Source organism: Ranitomeya imitator, chromosome 4, assembly GCF_032444005.1.
Source record: "Ranitomeya imitator isolate aRanImi1 chromosome 4, aRanImi1.pri, whole genome shotgun sequence".
Lineage (NCBI taxonomy): Eukaryota > Metazoa > Chordata > Amphibia > Anura > Dendrobatidae > Ranitomeya > Ranitomeya imitator.
Window position 1 is genome coordinate 115,417,958 of NC_091285.1, and position 19,509 is coordinate 115,437,466.

General features: G+C 44.8%; 1 protein-coding gene across 8 annotated transcripts in view; it reads left to right on the forward strand.

The window, feature by feature from the left end:
- Positions 1-19,509, forward strand: part of SPDL1 (spindle apparatus coiled-coil protein 1) — a 582,388-nt gene that overhangs the window by 331,868 nt on the left and 231,011 nt on the right. For 5 of the 8 annotated variants that reach the window (XM_069763905.1, XM_069763907.1, XM_069763913.1 and 2 more), the window contains one exon: positions 5,017-5,157. The exons of 1 other annotated variant lie outside the window; for it this stretch is intronic. In XM_069763905.1, the coding sequence (XP_069620006.1) occupies positions 5,017-5,157 (141 nt within the window). The remainder of the gene's footprint in view (positions 1-5,016; positions 5,158-19,509) is intronic. 2 more of the 8 variants (XM_069763910.1, XM_069763911.1) reach the window with 1 other exon arrangement.

Sequence of the window (19,509 nt, forward strand, 5' to 3'; positions counted from 1 at the left end):
GTGTGTAATGTATGTTGTACGTCTATGTTGTATGTACTGTTCTTGTGTAATGTATGTTTTATGTATGTTGTATGTCTGTATGTTGTATGTGTGTAATGTATGTTGTATGTATTTACTGTATCTGTGTGTATGTGTTTTTATTTTTTTTTTTACATTCAACACATTAGCCAGATGATGAGACTACTACTATCCCATCATTGGCTGTGTCACTCACTGTCACTGTATCAGGCAGAGCCCGATGGGACTTGTAGTCCAGAGACACAAACACCAATGACCCCCCCGATCCGAAGCAGACCCACCGCACAAAGCAGACCCACCGCATAGCCCCACAGACCCACCGCGCAGAACCCCCACCGCCAGCAGATCCACCGACGGCAGACTCACCGCGCAGACCTGCCGCCGCCGCACATCCCAGCACATGAACGCGGCCGCCAGCAGACCCCAGCACATGAGCACGGCCAGCAGAGCCCAGCACAGCCCCACAGGCAGACCCCAGCACCGCCCACAGCCTAGTCACTCTTGATGAGTCATGACGTCACATCAGTTTCCAGAGTCTGGAGATTGACGTGACGTCGGCGGAAATTAGCGGCGGCTGCAGCCTGGGGGTCACGTGTCGGCCTCCGCCATAGCGCCGCTCATAGGCGAAAATGGCAACATAAGGTATTTAGAAAATTCAATAGGGGCTCCGGGGGGATACATTGGGGGGGTTAATTGAAAGTAGTGGACAACCTCTTTAATCGATCAATTTAATCGAATTTAGCGAATATTGCAAATTCGGCGATCGTGAGCCGAACCGAATATTGAAATATATGCTCATCTCTACTGGTAAGTATATTACTAGGGACATGGAACATGGATTGGTAAAGGCTCTCCAGTGCTGAAGTAAAGAAAAATGCTGTGGTAGTTGCTTTTAAAGGGTTTAAAAAAATAAAAAAAATTACTTTTTTTTTTTAAAACCAATCACTGATCTCGATGTGAGCAGCTCTTGGGGTCGGCTATTACACATACAGTATTATTATTATAGTAAAGAAGCTTTCCTCCCATGGAGATGGAAACTTTTGTGTGTGTGTTCCCCTCTGTCTTTTGAGGAGGATTTACATGAAACTGCTTGTGCGCATATTATGAACCATTTGTGTACTTTTACCAGTTAATCATTCACCCCTTATCCATCTCTTCTCAAAAGTTAGTAAATTATTTTATTTTAACCCCTCTCTGACCTTAGACGTACTATCCCGTCGAGGTGCCCTGGGCCTATCTGACCCTCGACGGGATAGTACGTCATAGCGATCGGCCGCGCTCACGGGGGGAGCGCGGCCGGGTATCAACTGCCTATCACAGCTGACAACCGGCACAATGTGCCAGGAGCGGTCACGGACCGCCCCCGGCACATTAACCCCCGGCATACCACGATCAAACATGATCGCGATGTGCCGGCGGTGCAGGGAAGCGTCGCACAGGGGGGGCTCCCTGCGGGCTTCCCTGAGACCCCCGCAGCAACACGATGTGATCGCGTTGCTGCGAGGGTCTCCTACCTCCTTCCTCGCTGCAGGCCCCGGATCCAAGATGGCCGCGGCATCCGGGTCCTGCAGGGAGGGAGGTGGCTTCACAGAGCCTGCTCAGAGCAGGCACTGTGAAGCCTGCACTGCTCTAAGTCAGATCGGTGATCTGACAGAGTGCTGTGCAAACTGTCAGATCACCGATCTGTGATGTCCCCCCCTGGGACAAAGTAAAAAAGTTAAAAAAAAATATTTCCAAATGTGTAAAAAAAAAAAAAAAAAAAAAATCATAAATAATGAAAAAAAAAATGTTATTACCATAAATACATTTCTTTACCTAAATAAAAAAAAAAAACAATAAAAGTACACATATTTAGTATCGCCGCGTCCGTAACGACCCATCCTGTAAGACTCCACTATAAAAAGTGGAATAACACGCGATCAAAAAGACAGATATAAATAACCATGGTACAGCTGAAAACGTCATCTTCTCCTGCAAAAAACGAGCCGCCATACAGCATGATCACCAAAAAAATAAAAAAGTTATAGTCCTCAGAATAAAGCGATGCCAAAATAATTTTTTCTATAAAATAGTTTTTATCTTATAAAAGCGCCAAAACATAAAAAAAAATATAAATGAGGTGTCGCTGTAAACGTACTGACCCGAAGAATAAAACTGCTTTATCCATTTTACCAAACGCGGAACTGTATAAACGCCTCCCCCAAAAGAAATTCATGAATAGCTGGTTTTCGGTCATTCTGCCTCACAAAAATTGGAATTAAAAGCGATCAAAAAATGTTACGTGCCCGAAAATGTTACCAATAAAAACGTCAACTCGTCCCGCAAAAAACAAGACCTCACATGACTCTGTGGACTCAAATATGGAAAAATTATAGCTCTCAAAATGTGGTAACGCAAAAAATATTTTTTGCAATAAAAAGTGTCTTTCAGTGTGTGACGGCTGCCAATCATAAAAATCCGCTATAAAAGTAAATCAAACCCCCCTTCATCACCCCCTTAGTTAGGGAAAAATTTAAAAAATGTGTTTATTTCCATTTTCTCATTAGGGTTAGGCATAGGGTTAGGGTTAAGGCTACAGTTAGGGTTGGGGCTAAAGTTAGGGTTTGGATTACATTTACGGTTGGGATTAGGGTTAGGGGTGTGTCTGGGTTAGAGGTGTGGTTAGCGTTACCATTGGGATTAGGGTTAGGGGTGTGTTTGCATTAGGGTTTCAGTTATAATTGGGGGGTTTCCACTGTTTAGGCACATCAGGGGCTCTCCAAACGCGACATGGCGTCCGATCTCAATTCCAGCCAATTCTGCGTTGAAAAAGTAAAACAGTGCTCCTTCCCTTCCGAGCTCTCCCGTGTGCCCAAACAGGGGTTTACCCCAACATATCAGGTATCGGCGTACTCAGGACAAATTGGACAATAAATTTTGTGGTCCAATTTGTCCTGTTACCCTTGGGAAAACACAAAACTGGGGGCTAAAAAATAATTTTTGTGGGAAAAAAATATCTTTTATTTGCACGGCTCTGCGTTATAAACTGTAGTGAAATACTTGGGGGTTCAAAGCTCTCACAACACATCTAGATAAGTTCCTTGAAGGGTCTAGTTTCCAATATGGGGTCACTTGTGGGGGGTTTCTACTGTTTAGGTACATTAGGGGCTCTGCAAACGCAATGTGACGCCTGCAGACCAATCCATCTAAGTCTGCATTCCAAATGATGCTCCTTCCCTTCCGAGCCCTCCCATGCGCCCAAACGGTGGTTCCCCCCCCACATATGGGGTATCAGCGTACTCAGGACAAATTGGACAACAACTTTTGGGGTCCAATTTCTCCTGTTACCCTAGGGAAAATACAAAACTGGGGGCTAAAAAATAATTTTTGTGGGAAAAAAATTTTGTTTTATTTTTACGGCTCTGCATTATAAACTTCTGTGAAGCCGTTGGTGGGTCAAAGTGCTCACCACACATCCAGATAAGTTCCTTAGAGGGTCTACTTTCCAAAATGGTGTCACTTGTGGGGGGTTTCAATGTTTAGGCACATCAGTGGCTCTCCAAATGCAACATGGCGTCCCATCTCAATTCCTGTCAATTTTGCATTGAAAAGTCAAACGGCGCTCCTTCCCTTCCGAGCTCTACCATGTGCCCAAACAGTGGTTTACCCCCACATATGGGGTATCAGCGTACTCAGGACAAATTGTACAACTTTTGCGGTCCAATTTCTTCTCTTACCCTTGGGAAAATAAAAAATTGGGGGCAAAAATATAATTTTTGTGAAAAAATATGACTTTTTATTTTTACGGTTCTGCATTATAAACTTCTGTGAAGCACTTGGTGGGTCAAAGTGCTCACCACACCTCTAGATAAGTTCCTTAGGGGGTCTACTTTCCAAAATGGTGTCACTTGTGGGGGGTTTCAATATTTAGGCACATCAGTGGCTCTCCAAACGCAACATGGCGTCCCATCTCAATTCCTGTCAATTTTGCATTGAAAAGTCAAATTGCCCTCCTTCGCTTCCGAGCTTTGTCATGCTTGGGCGCATGACAGAGCTCGGAAGCGAAGGAGGGCAATTTGACTTTTCAATGCAAAATTGACAGTGGTTTACCCCCACATATGGGGTATCTGCGTACTCAGGACAAATTGTACAACAACTTTTGGGGTCCATTTTCTCCTGTTACCCTTGGTAAAATAAAAAAAATTGGAGCTGAAGTAAATTTTTTTGTGAAAAAAGTTAAATGTTCATTTTTATTTAAACATTCCAAAAATTCCTGTGAAGCACCTGAAGAGTTAATAAACTTCTTGAATATGGTTTGGATCACCTTGAGGGGTGCAGTTTTTAGAATGGTGTCACACTTGGGTATTTTCTATCACACAGACCCCTCAAAATGACTTCAAATGAGATGTGGTCCCTAAAAAAAAAAATGGTGTTGTAAAAATGCGAAATTGCTGGTCAACTTTTAAACCTTAAAACTTCCTAACAAAAAAAAATTTTGCTTCCAAAATTGTGCTGATGTAAAGTAGACATGTGGGATATGTTACTTATTACGGTAAGTATTTTGTGTGACATATCTCTGTGATTTAATTGCATAAAAATTCAAAGTTGGAAAATTGCGAAATTTTCAAAATTTTTGCCAAATTTCCATTTTTTTCACAAATAAACGCAGGTATTATCAAAGAAATTTTACCACTATCATGAAGTACAATATGTCACGAGAAAACAATGTCAGAATCACCAGGCTCCATTGAAGCGTTCCAGAGTTATAACCTCATAAAGGGACAGTGGTCAGAATTGTAAAAATTGGCCTGGTCATTGACGTGCAAACCACCCTTGGGGGTAAAGGGGTTACTGACTAAAATCCTTCTATTTGCTGTTTCAGTTCTTACATTGTGTTTCCAACATGTTTTATGGCAAGTGAAGTGTAACAGACTTGTAAAGGCTTTAATATTTCTTACCATGTGTTAAGTAGTAACTATGTTACATTTTTTCAGTGTTTTGGTTCTTTTCTATCTTTAGGTTCAAATAGCAACTCTGTTGCAGTTGAAAGGTTCTCATATTGATCCAGAGCAACTGGAGAGGCTACAGTCAATGGTTGCACAGAAGAACACTGAAGTTGAGAAACTGCTTGTAAAGGTGCGACAACTTGAAAAATGTCAGGTATGGTATGTCAGATTGCTATTTTGTTTTTGTTAAATTAATAATCTTGTCACCCTTGTTATGGTAATTCTATGATTTTCACAGTTTTACTAATTTTTTTGCAATGCAGCACTCGGTTGCCTTTTTCAACAATACATTGCATGCTGATGCAAAATTAAATGAAGGCAAAGTAAAAGTGTGATCAAAGCAGAGCCTGTGATGCCCAATGCATAGTGAAAATAGAGGTTCAGAATGTGCAAGGTGCATGCATGCAGTTTAATCCAGGCTATTCATTTTTAGAGCACCATTGATTTTATGGTTCTGTACATGTGAAAAAGGTTTACATGCAAAATGCTAATGTGAAGTCGAACTGTGGGACACTGGTACAGAGGTGACCCTGTCCTCGTGTACTTAAAATCTACAGGGTAATGGTGAGGGGACATAGGTTGTGGTGTGCAGTAACTCCGTTAATATTGAGATGTCAATGGGGTTATTTGTTGTGAATTCTGTGGCAGAGTTCACTCCTGTGGTCACAAGTGGTACTTCGGCTGATTCTCTCTGGGAGCTTCCGTTTGTAGAGGAAAGTGGTACTGCAGCTTCTGAGTTTCCTCCCTCAGGTGATCTGGTGAGGTCGTTCGGTGCTTCTCTACTTAACTCCACCTAATGCTTTGATCCATGCTTCCTGTCAATGTTCCAGTGTTGGACTTGTTTTTCCCTGGATCATTCCTGTGGCCTGCTGCTCTGCATAGCTAAGTTCTCCTTTGCTATTTGTTTGCTATTTTTTCTGTCCAGCTTGCCTATTTGTTTTGCTGGAAGCTCTGGGATGCAAAGGGTGTACCTCCGTGCCGTTAGTTCGGTACGGAGGGTCTTTTTGCCCCTTTGCGTGGTTTTCTTTAGGGTTTTGTGTGGACCGCAAAGTTATCTTTCCTATCTTCGCTCTGTTAAGAAAGTCGGGCCTCACTTTGCTGAATCTATTTCATCTCTACGTTTGTCTTTTCATCTTAATTCACAGTCATTATATGTGGGGGGCTGCCTTTTCCTTTGGGGTATTTCTCTGAGGCAAGGTAGGCTTATTTTTCTATCTTCAGGCTAGTTAGTTTTTCAGGCTGTGTCGAGTTGCATAGGCAGAGTTAGGCGCAATCCACGGCTGCCTCTAGTGTTGTTTGGAGAGGATTAGGGATTGCGGTCTACAGAGTTCCCACGTCTCAGAGCTCGTTCTATTATTTTGGGTTATTGTCAGATCACTGTATGTGCTCTGATCGCTATGTCCATTGTGATACTGAATTGCCTATCATAACAGTTATTACAGGCTTTGATGAGTTTTAAGGTTGTGTTTGTGTGTCCCAAATTTGGAAGCTACAATCCAACGTGCAGAGGAACTGAATTCCAGAGAATAGGGGATGCTTGTAAGAAGTTCTAAAGGTGACTTGGCGAGGAACGGACGATAGAAGGAAGCATTATGAAAACCAGATATCACATGTGTGGAAGAATCCAGAGATTAGTTTAGAGAGGTCTGGAGGAAACAGATTATAGAAAGGCTTATAAATCATTATTCATTTAAACTGGTTTTGTTCGGGATTTAAAAGCCAGTGAAGGGATTTGAGAAGGACTAGCGAGGTGGGAAGAGGATTTATAGAGCACTAGTTAATGGAGTTGTTCAATCAAGTGATCTTGGAATAATAATAATAATTTCCACAATTGGATGTGTTTAAATAAAATGTTCCTGTGCTGAGATTTTATACATGTGCCCCAGCTGTATACTGGTTGTCTTATCGTACAGGGACATGGTCTGTCATACCACCTCTTTGGGCAGGGGTGGAAGCAAAAAAGTATACAGACTGGACAGCATGTGATCACGAGTAATTCTGTCTTTGAGGTAAAATATTTTTTTACCTGTAGGCAGGGAAGTGCTTTATCTCAGGCCGGAGTCGCACTAGAGAGAAATACGGATGAGTGCTATGCAAGAAAATATCGCATAGCACTCAGACCAATGATAATCTATGGGGCAGCTCCCATCATCATTTTTTTTTACTCGGTCGTATTATACGTGCGAGTGAAAGTCTCGTCAATGAAAGTCTATGGGTGCGTGAAAAACTCGCACACCACACGGACTTGTGACTTTCTTGTGACTTGCGAGAAAAATATGCATCGGTGTCCTTTTGAAAAGCCGGCAATTCAGTGCGGTGTACAGTAAAATCACACTGACAGGTTAGAATAGATGAAATAAATGTATACACATAGTGTAGGTATATGTCATTGACACACATATATATGACCCGCGGAGAACTGACAGTGGGAAAATGATCAGAAACTTTCCCATGCTAATGAGTTCATGACCGTTCAGGCGGGGAGGCTGCGCAGGCAGCTTTTCATTCATTACATAGTGGTTTACAGTCGGGGCTGTAGCATTAGCACTGGTCCCGGGTTGTAAACTATTTAACCCATTGAGATGGATTGCAGTGTGGGCCTTGACTGTACGGCGGACAGGTATGGGATATTGTTGCTTTTTTATTTTTTTTCCAGAAGAACGAGGGCTTCACTTGGTTTGAGTGCAATAAAGATGGAAAACCTGTGTTAAATTATTTCATTTAACCCCTTCCCGACCCATGACGCCACGTAGGCGTCATGAAAGTCGGTGCCAATCCGACCCATGACGCCTATGTGGCGTCATGGAAAGATCGCGTCCCTGCAGATCGGGTGAAAGGGTTAACTCCAATTTCACCCTATCTGCAGGGACAGTGGGAGTGGTAGTTTAGCCCAGGGAGGGTGGCTTCACCCCCCCGTGGCTACAATCGCTCTGATTTGGCAGTTTCACTTTCAACAGCCAATCAACAACTGGTGAAATATTACAATCCAGCCATGGCCGATGCTGCAATATCATCGGCCATGGCTGGAAACACTGATGTACCCCCACCCCACCGATCGCCCCCCCAGTCCTCCGATCGGTGGTGCGCTCCCCCCCCCGTCCTCCTGTCCGCTCCTCCCGTGCGCCTATGCCACCCCCCCGTGCTCCGACGCCCCCCGTGCCCCGATCTCCCCCCGTGCCCCGATCTCCCCCCCCCCTAATACTTACCGAGGCTCCCGGTGTCCGTCCGTCTTCTCCATGGGCGCAGCTATCTTCCAAAATGGCGGGCGCATGCGCAGTTCCATGTACATTTTGATCACTGTGATCAAAATAAAAAAAAAAGTAAATGAACCCCCCCCCCCCCCCCCCCCCCTTTATCACCCCCATAGGTAGGAACAATAATAAAATAAAGAATTTTTTTTCCCGCTACAGTTAGAACTAGGGCTAGGGAATGTGCACACATATTCTGGTCCTCTGCGGATTTTTCCGTAGCAGTTTTTATAAATTCGCAGTGCAAACCCGCTGCGGATTTATCGCGGATTTACCGCGGTTTTTCTGCGGATTTCACTGCGGTTTTCTATTGGAGCAGTTGTAAAACCGCTGCGGAATCCGCAGAAAGAAGTGAAATGTACGGAATGTAAACCGCTGCGTTTCCGCGCAGTTTTTTCCGCAGCATGTGCGCAGCATTTTTTGTGAACTCATGGGAAACTGCTGCAGACCCGCAGCGGCGGAAACGCTGTGGATCCGCAGCGTTTTCCGCATCGTGTGCACATACCCTTAGAATTAGGCTATGTGCACACGGTGCGGATTTGGCTGCGGATGCGCAGTGGATTGGCCGCTGCCGATTCGCAGTTTTCCATCAGCTTTACAGTTCCATGTAAACCTGTGGAAAACCAAATCCGCTGTGCCTATGGTGCGGAAAATACCACGCAGGAACGCTGTTGTATTTTTTGCAGCATGTCAATTCTTTGTGCGGATTCCGCAGCGTTTTACACCTGTTCCTCAATAGGAATCCGCAGGTGAAATCTGCACAAAAAAACACTGGAAATCCATGGTAAATCCGCAGGTAAAACGCAGTGCCTTTTACCCGCGAATTTTTCAAAAATGGTGCGGAAAAATCTCACGAATCCGCAACGTGGGCACATAGCCTTAGGGTTAGGGTTGGAATTAGGGCCAGGGTTGGAAATAGTGTTAAGATTAGGCTTGTGGTTAGGGTTATGGTTAGGGTTGTGATTAGGGTTTGGATTGGGTTAGGATTATGGTTAGGGTTGGGATTAGGGTTAGGGGTGTGTTGGGGTTAGGGCTGTGCTTAGGGGTGTGTTGGAGTTAGGGTTGTGATTATGGTTATGGCTAGAGTTGAGATTAGGGTTAGGGGTGTGTTGGGGTTAGTGTTGGAGTTAGAATTGAGGGGTTTCCACTGTTTAGGCACATCAGGGGTCTCCAAACGCAACATGGCGCCACCATTGATTCCAGCCAATCTTGCGTTCAAAAAGTAAAATGGTGCTCCCTCCCTTCCGAGCCCCGACGTGCGCCAAAACAGTGGTTTACCCCCACATGGGGTACCAGCATACTCGGGACAAACTGTGCAACAACTATTGGGGTCCAATTTCTCCTGCTACCCTTGTGAAAATAAAAAACTGCTTGCTAAAACATCATTTTTGAGGAAAGAAAAATTATTTTTTTATTTTCACGGTTCTGCGTTATAAACTTCTGTGAAGCACTTGGGGGTTCAAAGTTCAAAGTGCTCACCATATATCTAGATAAGTTCCTTTCGGGGTCTAGTTTCCAAAATGGGGTCACTTGTGGGGGGTTTCTACTGTTTAGGCACATCAGGGGCTCTGCAAATGCAACATGACGCCCGCAGACCATTCCATCAAAGTCTGCATTTCAAAGCATCACTACTTCCCTTCCGAGCCCCGACGTGTGCCCAAACAGTGGTTTACCCCCACATTTGGGGTACTAGCATACTCAGTGCAAACTCGGCAACAACTATTGGGGTCCAATTTCTCCTGCTACCCTTGTGAAAATAAAAAACTGCTTGCTAAAACATAATTTTTGAGGAAAGAAAAATTATTTTTTTATTTTCACGGTTCTGCGTTATAAACTTCTGTGAAGCACTTGGGGGTTCAAAGTTCAAAGTGCTCACCATATATCTAGATAAGGTCCTTTGGGGGTCTAGTTTCCAAAATAGGGTTACTTGTGGGGGGTTTTACTGTTTAGGCACATCAGGGGCTCTGCAAATGCAACGTGACGCCCGCAGACCATTCCATCAAAGTCTGCATTTCAAAACGCCACTACCGAGCCTCGGCGTGTGCCCAATCAGTAGTTTACCCCCACATATGGGGTATCAGTGTACTCAGGACAAACTGGGCAACAATTATTAGGGTCCAATTTCTCCTGTTACCCTTGTGAAAATAAAAAATTGCTTGCTAAAACATCATTTTTGAGGAAAGAAAAATGATTTTTTTTATTTTCACGGCTCTGCGTTGTAAAACTTCTGTAAAGCACTTGGGGGTTCAAAGTGCTCACGACAAATCTAGATAAGGTCCTTGGGGGGTCTAGTTTCCAAAATGGGGTCACTTGTGGGGGGTTTCTACTGTTTAGGCACATCAGGGGCTCTGCAAATGCAACATGACACCCGCAGACCATTCCATCAAAGTCTGCATTTCAAAGCATCACTACTTCCCTTCCGAGCCCCGACGTGTGCCCAAACAGTGGTTTACCCCCACATGTGGGGTACTAGCATACTCAGTGCAAACTGGGCAACAACTATTGGGGACCAATTTCTCCTGTTACCCTTGTGAAAATAAAAAATTGCTTGCTAAAACATTTTGAAGAAAGAAAAATTATTTTTTTATTTTTATGGCTCTGCGTTGTAAACTTCTGTGAAGCACTTGGGGGTTCAAAGTGCTCACCACATATCTAGATAAGTTTCTTGGGGGGTCTAGTCTTCAAAATGGGGTCACTTGTTGGGGGTTTCTACTGTTTAGGCACATCATTGGCTCTGTAAAAGTAACATGATGCCCGCAGACCATTCCATCAAAGTCTGCATTCCAAAACGTCACTACTTCCCTTCTGAGCCCCGACGTGTGCCCAAACAGTGGTTCCCCCCCACATATGGGGTGTCGGCGTACTCAGGACAAACTGGACAACAACTTTTGGGGTCCAATTTCTCCTGTTACTCTTGTGAAAATAAAAAATTGCGGGCTAAAAAAATAATTTTTGAGGAAAGAAAAATGATTTTTTTTTTTTTTCACGGCTCTGCGTTATAAACTTCTGTGAAGCACTTGGGGGTTTAAAGCGGTCACCGCACATCTAGTTTAGTTCCATGGGAGGTCTAGTTTCCAAAATGGGGTCACATGTGAGGGAGCTCAAATGTTTAGGCACACAGGGGCTCTCCAAACGCGACATGGTATTTCATCTGGAACATTTACTGGAGTTGGCAATCCGTAGTCAGCACAGGACTTTTTATTGCTTAAGAGCACTTCATTAATATCACGAAGAGCCAGTTGCTTAGCAATTTCTGGAGTATACCGCCTGATGTAATCCTCTAAAAATTCGTTTTTATATTTTTGCCATAATGCCAACAGTTTAGCTGGTTCCCCATATACACAAATTATAGCAAATAATTTGCAAAGTTGGTAGGGCATTTCAAAAGCGATTGCATTTGTTATATCGTCTTCCCATTGGGAATCGCCTTCCAAAAGATGAAGATCAATACATGCATTTTTATACGTGTCATGTACGACTCTATTGACAGTCCTTAAGTCAGCATAAGACATTGTTCCTCTTATGTTAATTAAAATGAGTCTTAGGTAATACAGCTCACCATCTGTTAAAGAGACTGTATGTATACATTCGGGCAATTGTTTTCCCAAATTGATCCCGTCGTTTTTTCCATCCTTATAGTACAGCTTTTCTATCCCAGACATAGAATTCAGGGATTTCACTGTACAAATACTGAGGGGCGGAAGCGTCAACTTTGTTTAGCTCAAAATAAGCCTGCAGAGTAGAGGCTTTTCAGTCTGAAATAACCATATCCACATTACCATCTTCGAAAAACACTTGCTGCATGTTTTCAAGGTGAGCAGCAAGCCTTTTAATGGTATGTGAAGCATCATGCATTTTATTTTTTCTGATTCTCCACATGCCCTCAGGGGCACTTATATACCGAGAATCTAGGTACATGGCTGGTTCGTTCCAGTTTAATGTATCAGACCTTTGTATACATATTTAAAAAGATAACACTTTTTTTTGAAGCACAAATATCAACATTGATATGACAATTGTACTTGAGTAATAAATAAGGGTTGTATGGAGCTACCCATCTATTCTCGATTTTCTCGCGTTCCTTGTCTGGTTTTCCCAGTATTGCGTCGATGGTACTGTGGGTAGCCATCAACATTGGGGTTTGTCTCTGTGTTAAATTCCTATGGGAATTTTTTTGCACATTGACCATCTGTCATGCAAATAGCACCAGTTTGGTCTTCGCCACATGCGCCCTTCAAGGACAGGAAACCTACAGAGATTAAAGGGTGGCACCTCTCTCGCGCATCACTTGGTTTCCTGTCCCTGACAGGGGACCCTACAGACTTGCCTTAAGAAGAAAGGTGAAGACAGTACCCAGGCTCGGCAGGCCGGTTCCGGAAGCGGGGGTTCCCCTTCCTCGGTCGCATCCGGTATGCTGGAGTTGCCACACCACAGGGCTGTGGGGGTAGGCAGCAGCAGAGGAAAGCAGCCTTCAGGGGGAGTGCTGGCTTTAGAGTGTCCCATCACCGCTGGTACAGGTATGCTGTAGGAGGCCTGTCTCCAAAGTCCTGCGACCGAACTGGTGGCGGGGGCACGGGGCGCAATGTGATCAGCGTACCGATTAATCCACGCCATGTGTGCACTGTAGAAAGCGGTAGTGGCGGACCGGCGAGCGCTAATAACGCGTGGGGCATGCGTAGTAGGGCTACGGCGGTGATGATGCGGCGTCAGGTGACCGGCGAGCGCTGATGACACGCGGCGCATGCGCGGTAGGGCCGCAGGCGGTGATGATGGTGGCGTCAGGTGACCGACGGGGACTTATGACGCGCGGCACATGCGCGGTCGAGCCAGGGCAAGGATGATGGCGGCGCCCTGCAGCACACAGCGGAGAAGTGCGGGGCGGTTCAGGAGGCAGGTGAGGCTGTTAAAGGCATACAGCTCAGCTGTGTATATTCCGATGTGCGGGCAGGCTTCTGGGGGAGGGGCCTCCCATATGCATTGTACCAGGCAGTTCACCTGGATTAATCTCCTGACCCCATCCGGGGGAGGTACCTAGAGGGGCCGGCTATTTAAGGATTTTGTATGGGCTACCACATGCTTCCTATCCGTTGTTACAATGGAGTCTCAGAAATAGGAACCATTGCAGTCTGAGTAACAGTGTCAATCCCTGGAGAAGCCCCAAACAGTGAGCACCCAGCGACGATCTAGAGGCAGTAAAAGCCTCAAACCGTAAGGATATTGAGAGGGTCCCCCCGCAATCTACGTTACCACTCAGTCACTATAGGGGTAAGTGATCGCCGAGAAAGTTCACTTAGTGATGTATTTCTCCCCTTATATTCCCTTTCTCCATATCTATCAGGGAAAAAAGCAATCCTCTAAATCTAAACACATAGAATGTGCAGAATGTGGAATTCCTCTTCCGGATGACTACATAAGAAAATTATGTGCACAGTGTATTCAACGGTTAATAGCAGAGTCATCTCGCCATATTTCGCTACCAGCCTAAGGCAGATGGTCAGGCAAGAGATCAGGGGTTCAGCAAAATCCCTATCTCAAAATAGAGGATCTAGAGAAATTAGATCCCCTAGTTCATTTGAGGACAGTGATTCAGGGGAACTGAAGTCAGAGGTTTCTCATACGTCATCATCTTCCTCGGAGACTGAGTACGGTCATTCATGTTTTTCCTTTGACCGGATAGACCGCCTCGTTAAGGCAGTAAATAACACGATGGGAACTGAAGAAACTCCGTCAGAAAAGTCTATGCAGGATGTTATGTTTAAAGGATTAGACCGTAAATCCCGCAGATGCTTTCCTGTGGTAGATAAAGTAAGCTCCCTCATTACACGAGTGGAAAAAGCTGGAAAGGTTCTCTTCCTCCATCTTTCAAGAGAAAGTATCCGTTCGAGGAGACAGCATCTGCAACGTGGAATAAGGCCTCAAAACTTGATGCAGCCGTGGCTAAGGCTAGGTTCCCATTGCGTTAAAGCAATCCGTTTAGCGCATAGCGCTAGCGGATTGCGCTAACGCAATGTATTTTTTTGGGTCGCGTTTAACGTCCCCGCTAGCGCAGATCCCCGATCTGCGAGAGCGGTGAACAGACCTCGGGCGTGCCTCGGACGCTGCTTGCGCGCGTCACAAAAGAACGGCACATTGCTAGAGCGTGCCGAAAATGGTACGCGCTAGCGATGCGTGTTAACATTGCTGCCAATGGGTGCGCTAACGGACGCGTTGCGCGGCGTTAATTTCGCTGTGCAACGCTGTCCGTTAGCGCTGTCCCATTAACGCAATAGGAACCTAGTCTAAGGCTTCCAAGAAATCCTCGCTGCCGTTTGAGGATTTGGGAACTTTAAAGGACCCACTAGACAGGAGAGCCGATGTGTTTCTTAAGGGAACTTGGGAAACATCAGCAGGGGCTCTCAGACCGTCAATTGCAGCCACTTGTACAGCACGCTCTGATGGTATGGCTGGATAGCCTAGAGGATCAGCTTAAAAATAAGGGTACCGTCACACTAAGCGACGCTGCAGCGATACCGTCAACGATGTCGATCGCTGCAGCGTCGCTGGAGAGCTGTCACACAGACAGCTCTCCAGCGACAAACGATCCCGAAGTCCCCTGGTAACCAGGGTAATCATCGGGCTACTAAGCGCAGGGCAGCGCTTAGTAACCCGATGTTTACCCTGGTTACCAGCGTAAACATAAAAAAAAAAAAACACTACATACTTACCTTCCGTGTCTGTCCTCCGGCGCTGTGCTTTCCTCTGCACTGTCAGCGCCAGTCAGCCGGAAAGCAGAGCGGTGACGTCACCGCTGTGCTTTCCGGCTGGTCGGCGCTCACAGCCAGTGCAGAGAAGCACAGCGCCGGAGGACAGACACAGGAAGGTAAGTATGTAGTGTTTGTGCCCTGTAAGTGCCCTGCGCTTAGTAACCCGATATTTACCCTGGTTACCAGTGTAGACATCGTCACACACGCCGATCCAGCGATGTCAGCGGGAGATCCAGCGACAAAATCAAGTTCTCAACTTTCCTTAGCGACCAACGATCTCCCAGCAGGGGCCTGATGGTTGGTCGCTGTCACACATAACGATTTCCTTAACGATATCGTTGCTACGTCACAAAAAGCAACGATATCGTTAACGATATCGTTATGTGTGACGGTACCTTAAGACCTCGAGGAATGAGATCTTGTCCTCCCTCCCTTTGATTCAGGGGGCTGCAGCTTATCTTGCTGATGCATTGGTAGATTCGGTGAAATTGGCAGCCAGATCAGCGGCGCTTTTTAATTCAGCCCGTAGAGCTATCTGGCTGAAATATTGGCAGGGGGACATGCAGGCCAGATCAAAGTTTTGGATGAATTATTAGAAAAAGCAGGGGATAGTAAAAAAAAACATTCCCCTACCTAGGAAGACCCACCTACAGACTGGGCACTAACAGAAAGTGGTTTGACCGCATGAGGACAAATAGAGAGAAGCCCAGATATGACGCAAATAAGAAGAAAGGTAGAGGCTACATGTTTAACTCCTTTCGGGACAACAGAAAGCCGCAATGACTGCCGGACCGGGTGGGAGACAGGCTTTTGGCCTTCTATCCGGCTTGGCTTAATATTTCCAGCAGCCCATGGATTCTGAACATAATTAAAACAGATCTAAAGTTTGAATTTCAGAACATTCCTAATGACAAATTTCTGGTAACACCTGTACGTTCTTCATCTGCAGAACAACTGGCCTTAGAATCTGAGGTCCAGGAACTTCAGCAACAGGGCGTATTGGTGGAGGTTCCTAAAGCACAAAGGGGTAAAAGGATTTTATTCCCCCCTCTTTTTTATCAAAAAGCCAGACAATTCCTTTTGCACCATCATCAACCTTAACCCCTTTACCCCCAAGGGTGGTTTGCACGTTAATGACCGGGCCAATTTTTACAATTCTGACCACTGTCCCTTTGTGAGGTTATAACTCTGGAACGCTTCAACGGATCCCAGTGATTCTGACATTGTTTTCTCTTGACATATTGTACTTCATGACAATGGTAAAAATTATTTGATAGTACCTGCGTTTATTTGTGAAAAAAACGTAAATTTGGCGAAAATTATGAAAATTTCGCAATTTTCCAACTTTGAATTTTTATGCAATTAAATCACAGAGAGATGTCACACAAAATACTTAATAAGTAACATTTCCCACATGTCTACTTTACATCAGCACAATTTTGGAACCCAAATTTTTTTTTGTTAGGGAGTTATAAGGGTTAAAAGTTGACCAGCAATATCTCATTTCTACAACACCATTTTTTTTTAGGGACCACATCTCATTTGAAGTCATTTTGAGGGGTCTATATGATAGAAAATACCCAATTGTGACACCATTCTAAAAACTACACCCCTCAAGGTGCTCAAAACCATATTCAAGAAGTTTATTAACCCTTCTGGTGCTTCACAGGAATTTTTTGAATGTTTAAATAAAAATGAACATTTAACTTTTTTTCACAAAAAATTTAATTCAGCTCCAATTTGTTTAATTTTACCAAGGGTAACAGGAGAAAATAGACCCCAAACATTGTTGTACAATTTGTCCTGAGCACGACAATACCCCACATGTGGGGGTAAACCACTGTTTGGGCGCATGGCAGAGCTCGGAAGCGAAGGAGTGCCATTTGACTTTTCAATGCAAAACTGACTGGAATTGAGATGGGACGCCATGTTTCGTTTGGAGAGCCCCTGATGTGCCTAAACATTGAAACCCCCCACAATTGACACCATTTTGGAAAGTAGACCCCCTAAGGAACTTATCTACATGTGTGGTGAGCACTTTGACCCACCAAGGGCTTCACAGAAGTTTATAATGGAGAGCCGTAAAAATAAAACAAAAATTTTTTCCCACAAAAATTATTTTTTAGCCCCCAGTTTTGTATTTTCCCGAGGGTAAGAGGAGAAATTTGACCCCAAAAGTTGTTGTCCAATTTGTCCTGAGTACACTGATACCCCATATGTTGGGGGGAACCACCGTTTGGGCGCATGGGAGGGCTCGGAAGGGAAGGAGTGCCATTTGGAATGCAGACTTAGATGGAATGGTCTGCAGGCGTCACATTGTGTTTGCAGAACCCCTAATGTACCTAAACAGTAGAAATCCCCCACAAGTGACCCCATATTGGAAACTAGACCCCCATGGAACTTATCTAGATGTGTTGTGAGAACTTTGAACCCCCAAGTGTTTCACTACAGTTTATAACGCAGAGCCGTGAAAATAAAAAATCTTTTTTTTTTCTACAAAAATTATTTTTTAGCCCCCAGTTTTGTATTTTCCCAAGGGTAACAGGAGAAATTGGACCCCAAAAGTTGTTGTCCAATTTGTCCTGAGTACGCCGATGCCCCATATGTTGGGGTAAACCCCTGTTTGGGCACACGGGAGAGCTCGGAAGGGAAGAAGCACTGTTTTACTTTTTCAACGCAGAATTGGCTGGAATTGAGATCGGACGCCATGTCGCGTTTGGAGAGCCCCTGATGTGCCTAAACAGTGGAAACCCCCCAATTATAACTGAAACCCTAATCCAAACACACCCCTAACCCTAATCCCAACAGTAACCCTAACCACACCTCTAACCCTGACACACCCCTAACTCTAATCCCAACCCTATTCCCAACCGTAAATGTAATCTAAACCCTAACCGTAACTTTAGCCCCAACCCTATCTGTAGCCTTAACCCTAGCCCTAACCCTAGCCCTAACCCTAGCCCTAACCCTAGCCCTAACCCTAGCCCTAACCCTAGCCCTAACCCTAGCCCAAACCCTAGCCCAAACCCTAGCCCAAACCCTAGCCCAAACCCTAGCCCAAACCCTAGCCCAAACCCTAGCCCAAACCCTAGCCCTAACCCTAGCCCTAACCCTAGCCCTAATGGAAAAATGAAATAAATACATTTTTTTAATTTTTCCCTAACTAAGGGGGTGATGAAGGGGGGTTTGATTTACTTTTATAGCGGGTTATTTAGCAGATTTTTATGATTGGCAGCCGTCACACACTGAAAGACGCTTTTTATTGCAAAAAATATTTTTTGCGTTACCACATTTTGAGAGCTATAATTTTTCCATATTTTGGTTCACAGAGTCATGTGAGGTCTTGTTTTTTGTGGGACGAGTTGACGTTTTTATTGGTAACCTTTTCGGGCACGTTACATTTTTTGATCGCTTTTTATTCCGATTTTTGCGAGGCAGAATGACCAAAAACCAGCTATTCATGAATTTCTTTTGGGGGAGGCGTTTATACCGTTCCGCGTTTGGTAAAATTGATAAAGCAGTTTTATTCTTCGGGTCAGTACGATTACAGCGACACCTCATTTTTATCATTTTTTTTTGTTTTGGCGCTTTTATACGATAAAAACTATTTTATAGAAAAAATAATTATTTTTGCATCGCTTTATTCTCAGGACTATAACTTTTTTTTTTGCTGATGATGCTGTATGGCGGCTCGTTTTTTGCGGGACAAGATGACGCTTTCAGCGGTATCATGGTTATTTATATGTCTTTTTGATCGCGTGTTATTCCACTTTTTGTTCGGCGGTATGATAATAAAGCGTTGTTTTTTGCCTCGTTTTTTTTTTTTCTTACGGTGTTTACTGAAGGGGTTAACTAGTGGGCCAGTTTTATAGGTCGGGTCGTTACGGACGCGGCGATACTAAATATGTGTACTTTTATTGTTTTTTTTTTTTATTTAGATAAAGAAATGTATTTAGGGGAATAATTTTTTTTTTTTTTCTTCATTATTTAGGAATATTTTTTTTATTTTTTTTTTACACATTTTGAAATTTTTTTTTTTTACTTTTTTACATTGTCCCAGGGGGGGACATCACAGATCAGTGATCTGACAGTTTGCACAGCACTCTGTCAGATCACTGATCTGACATGCAGCGCTGCAGCCTTCACAGTCCCTGCAGGACCCGGATCCGCGGCCATCTTGGATCCGGGGCTGGAGGCAGCAGGGAGGGAGGTGAGACCCTCGCAGCAACGCGATCACATCGCGTTGCTGCGGGGGGCTCAGGGAAGCCCGCAGGGAGCCCCCTCCCTGCGGGAAGCTTCCCTATACCGCCGGCACATCGCGATCATCTTTGATCGTGGTGTGCCAGGGGTTAATGTGCCGGGGGCGGTCCGTGACCGCTCCTGGCACATAGTGCCGGATGTCAGCTGCAATAAACAGCTGACACCCGGCCGCGATCGGCGGCGCTCCCCCCGTGAGCGCCGCCGATCGCGCTGGACGTACTATCCCGTCCATGGTCATGGGGGCCCACCCCACCT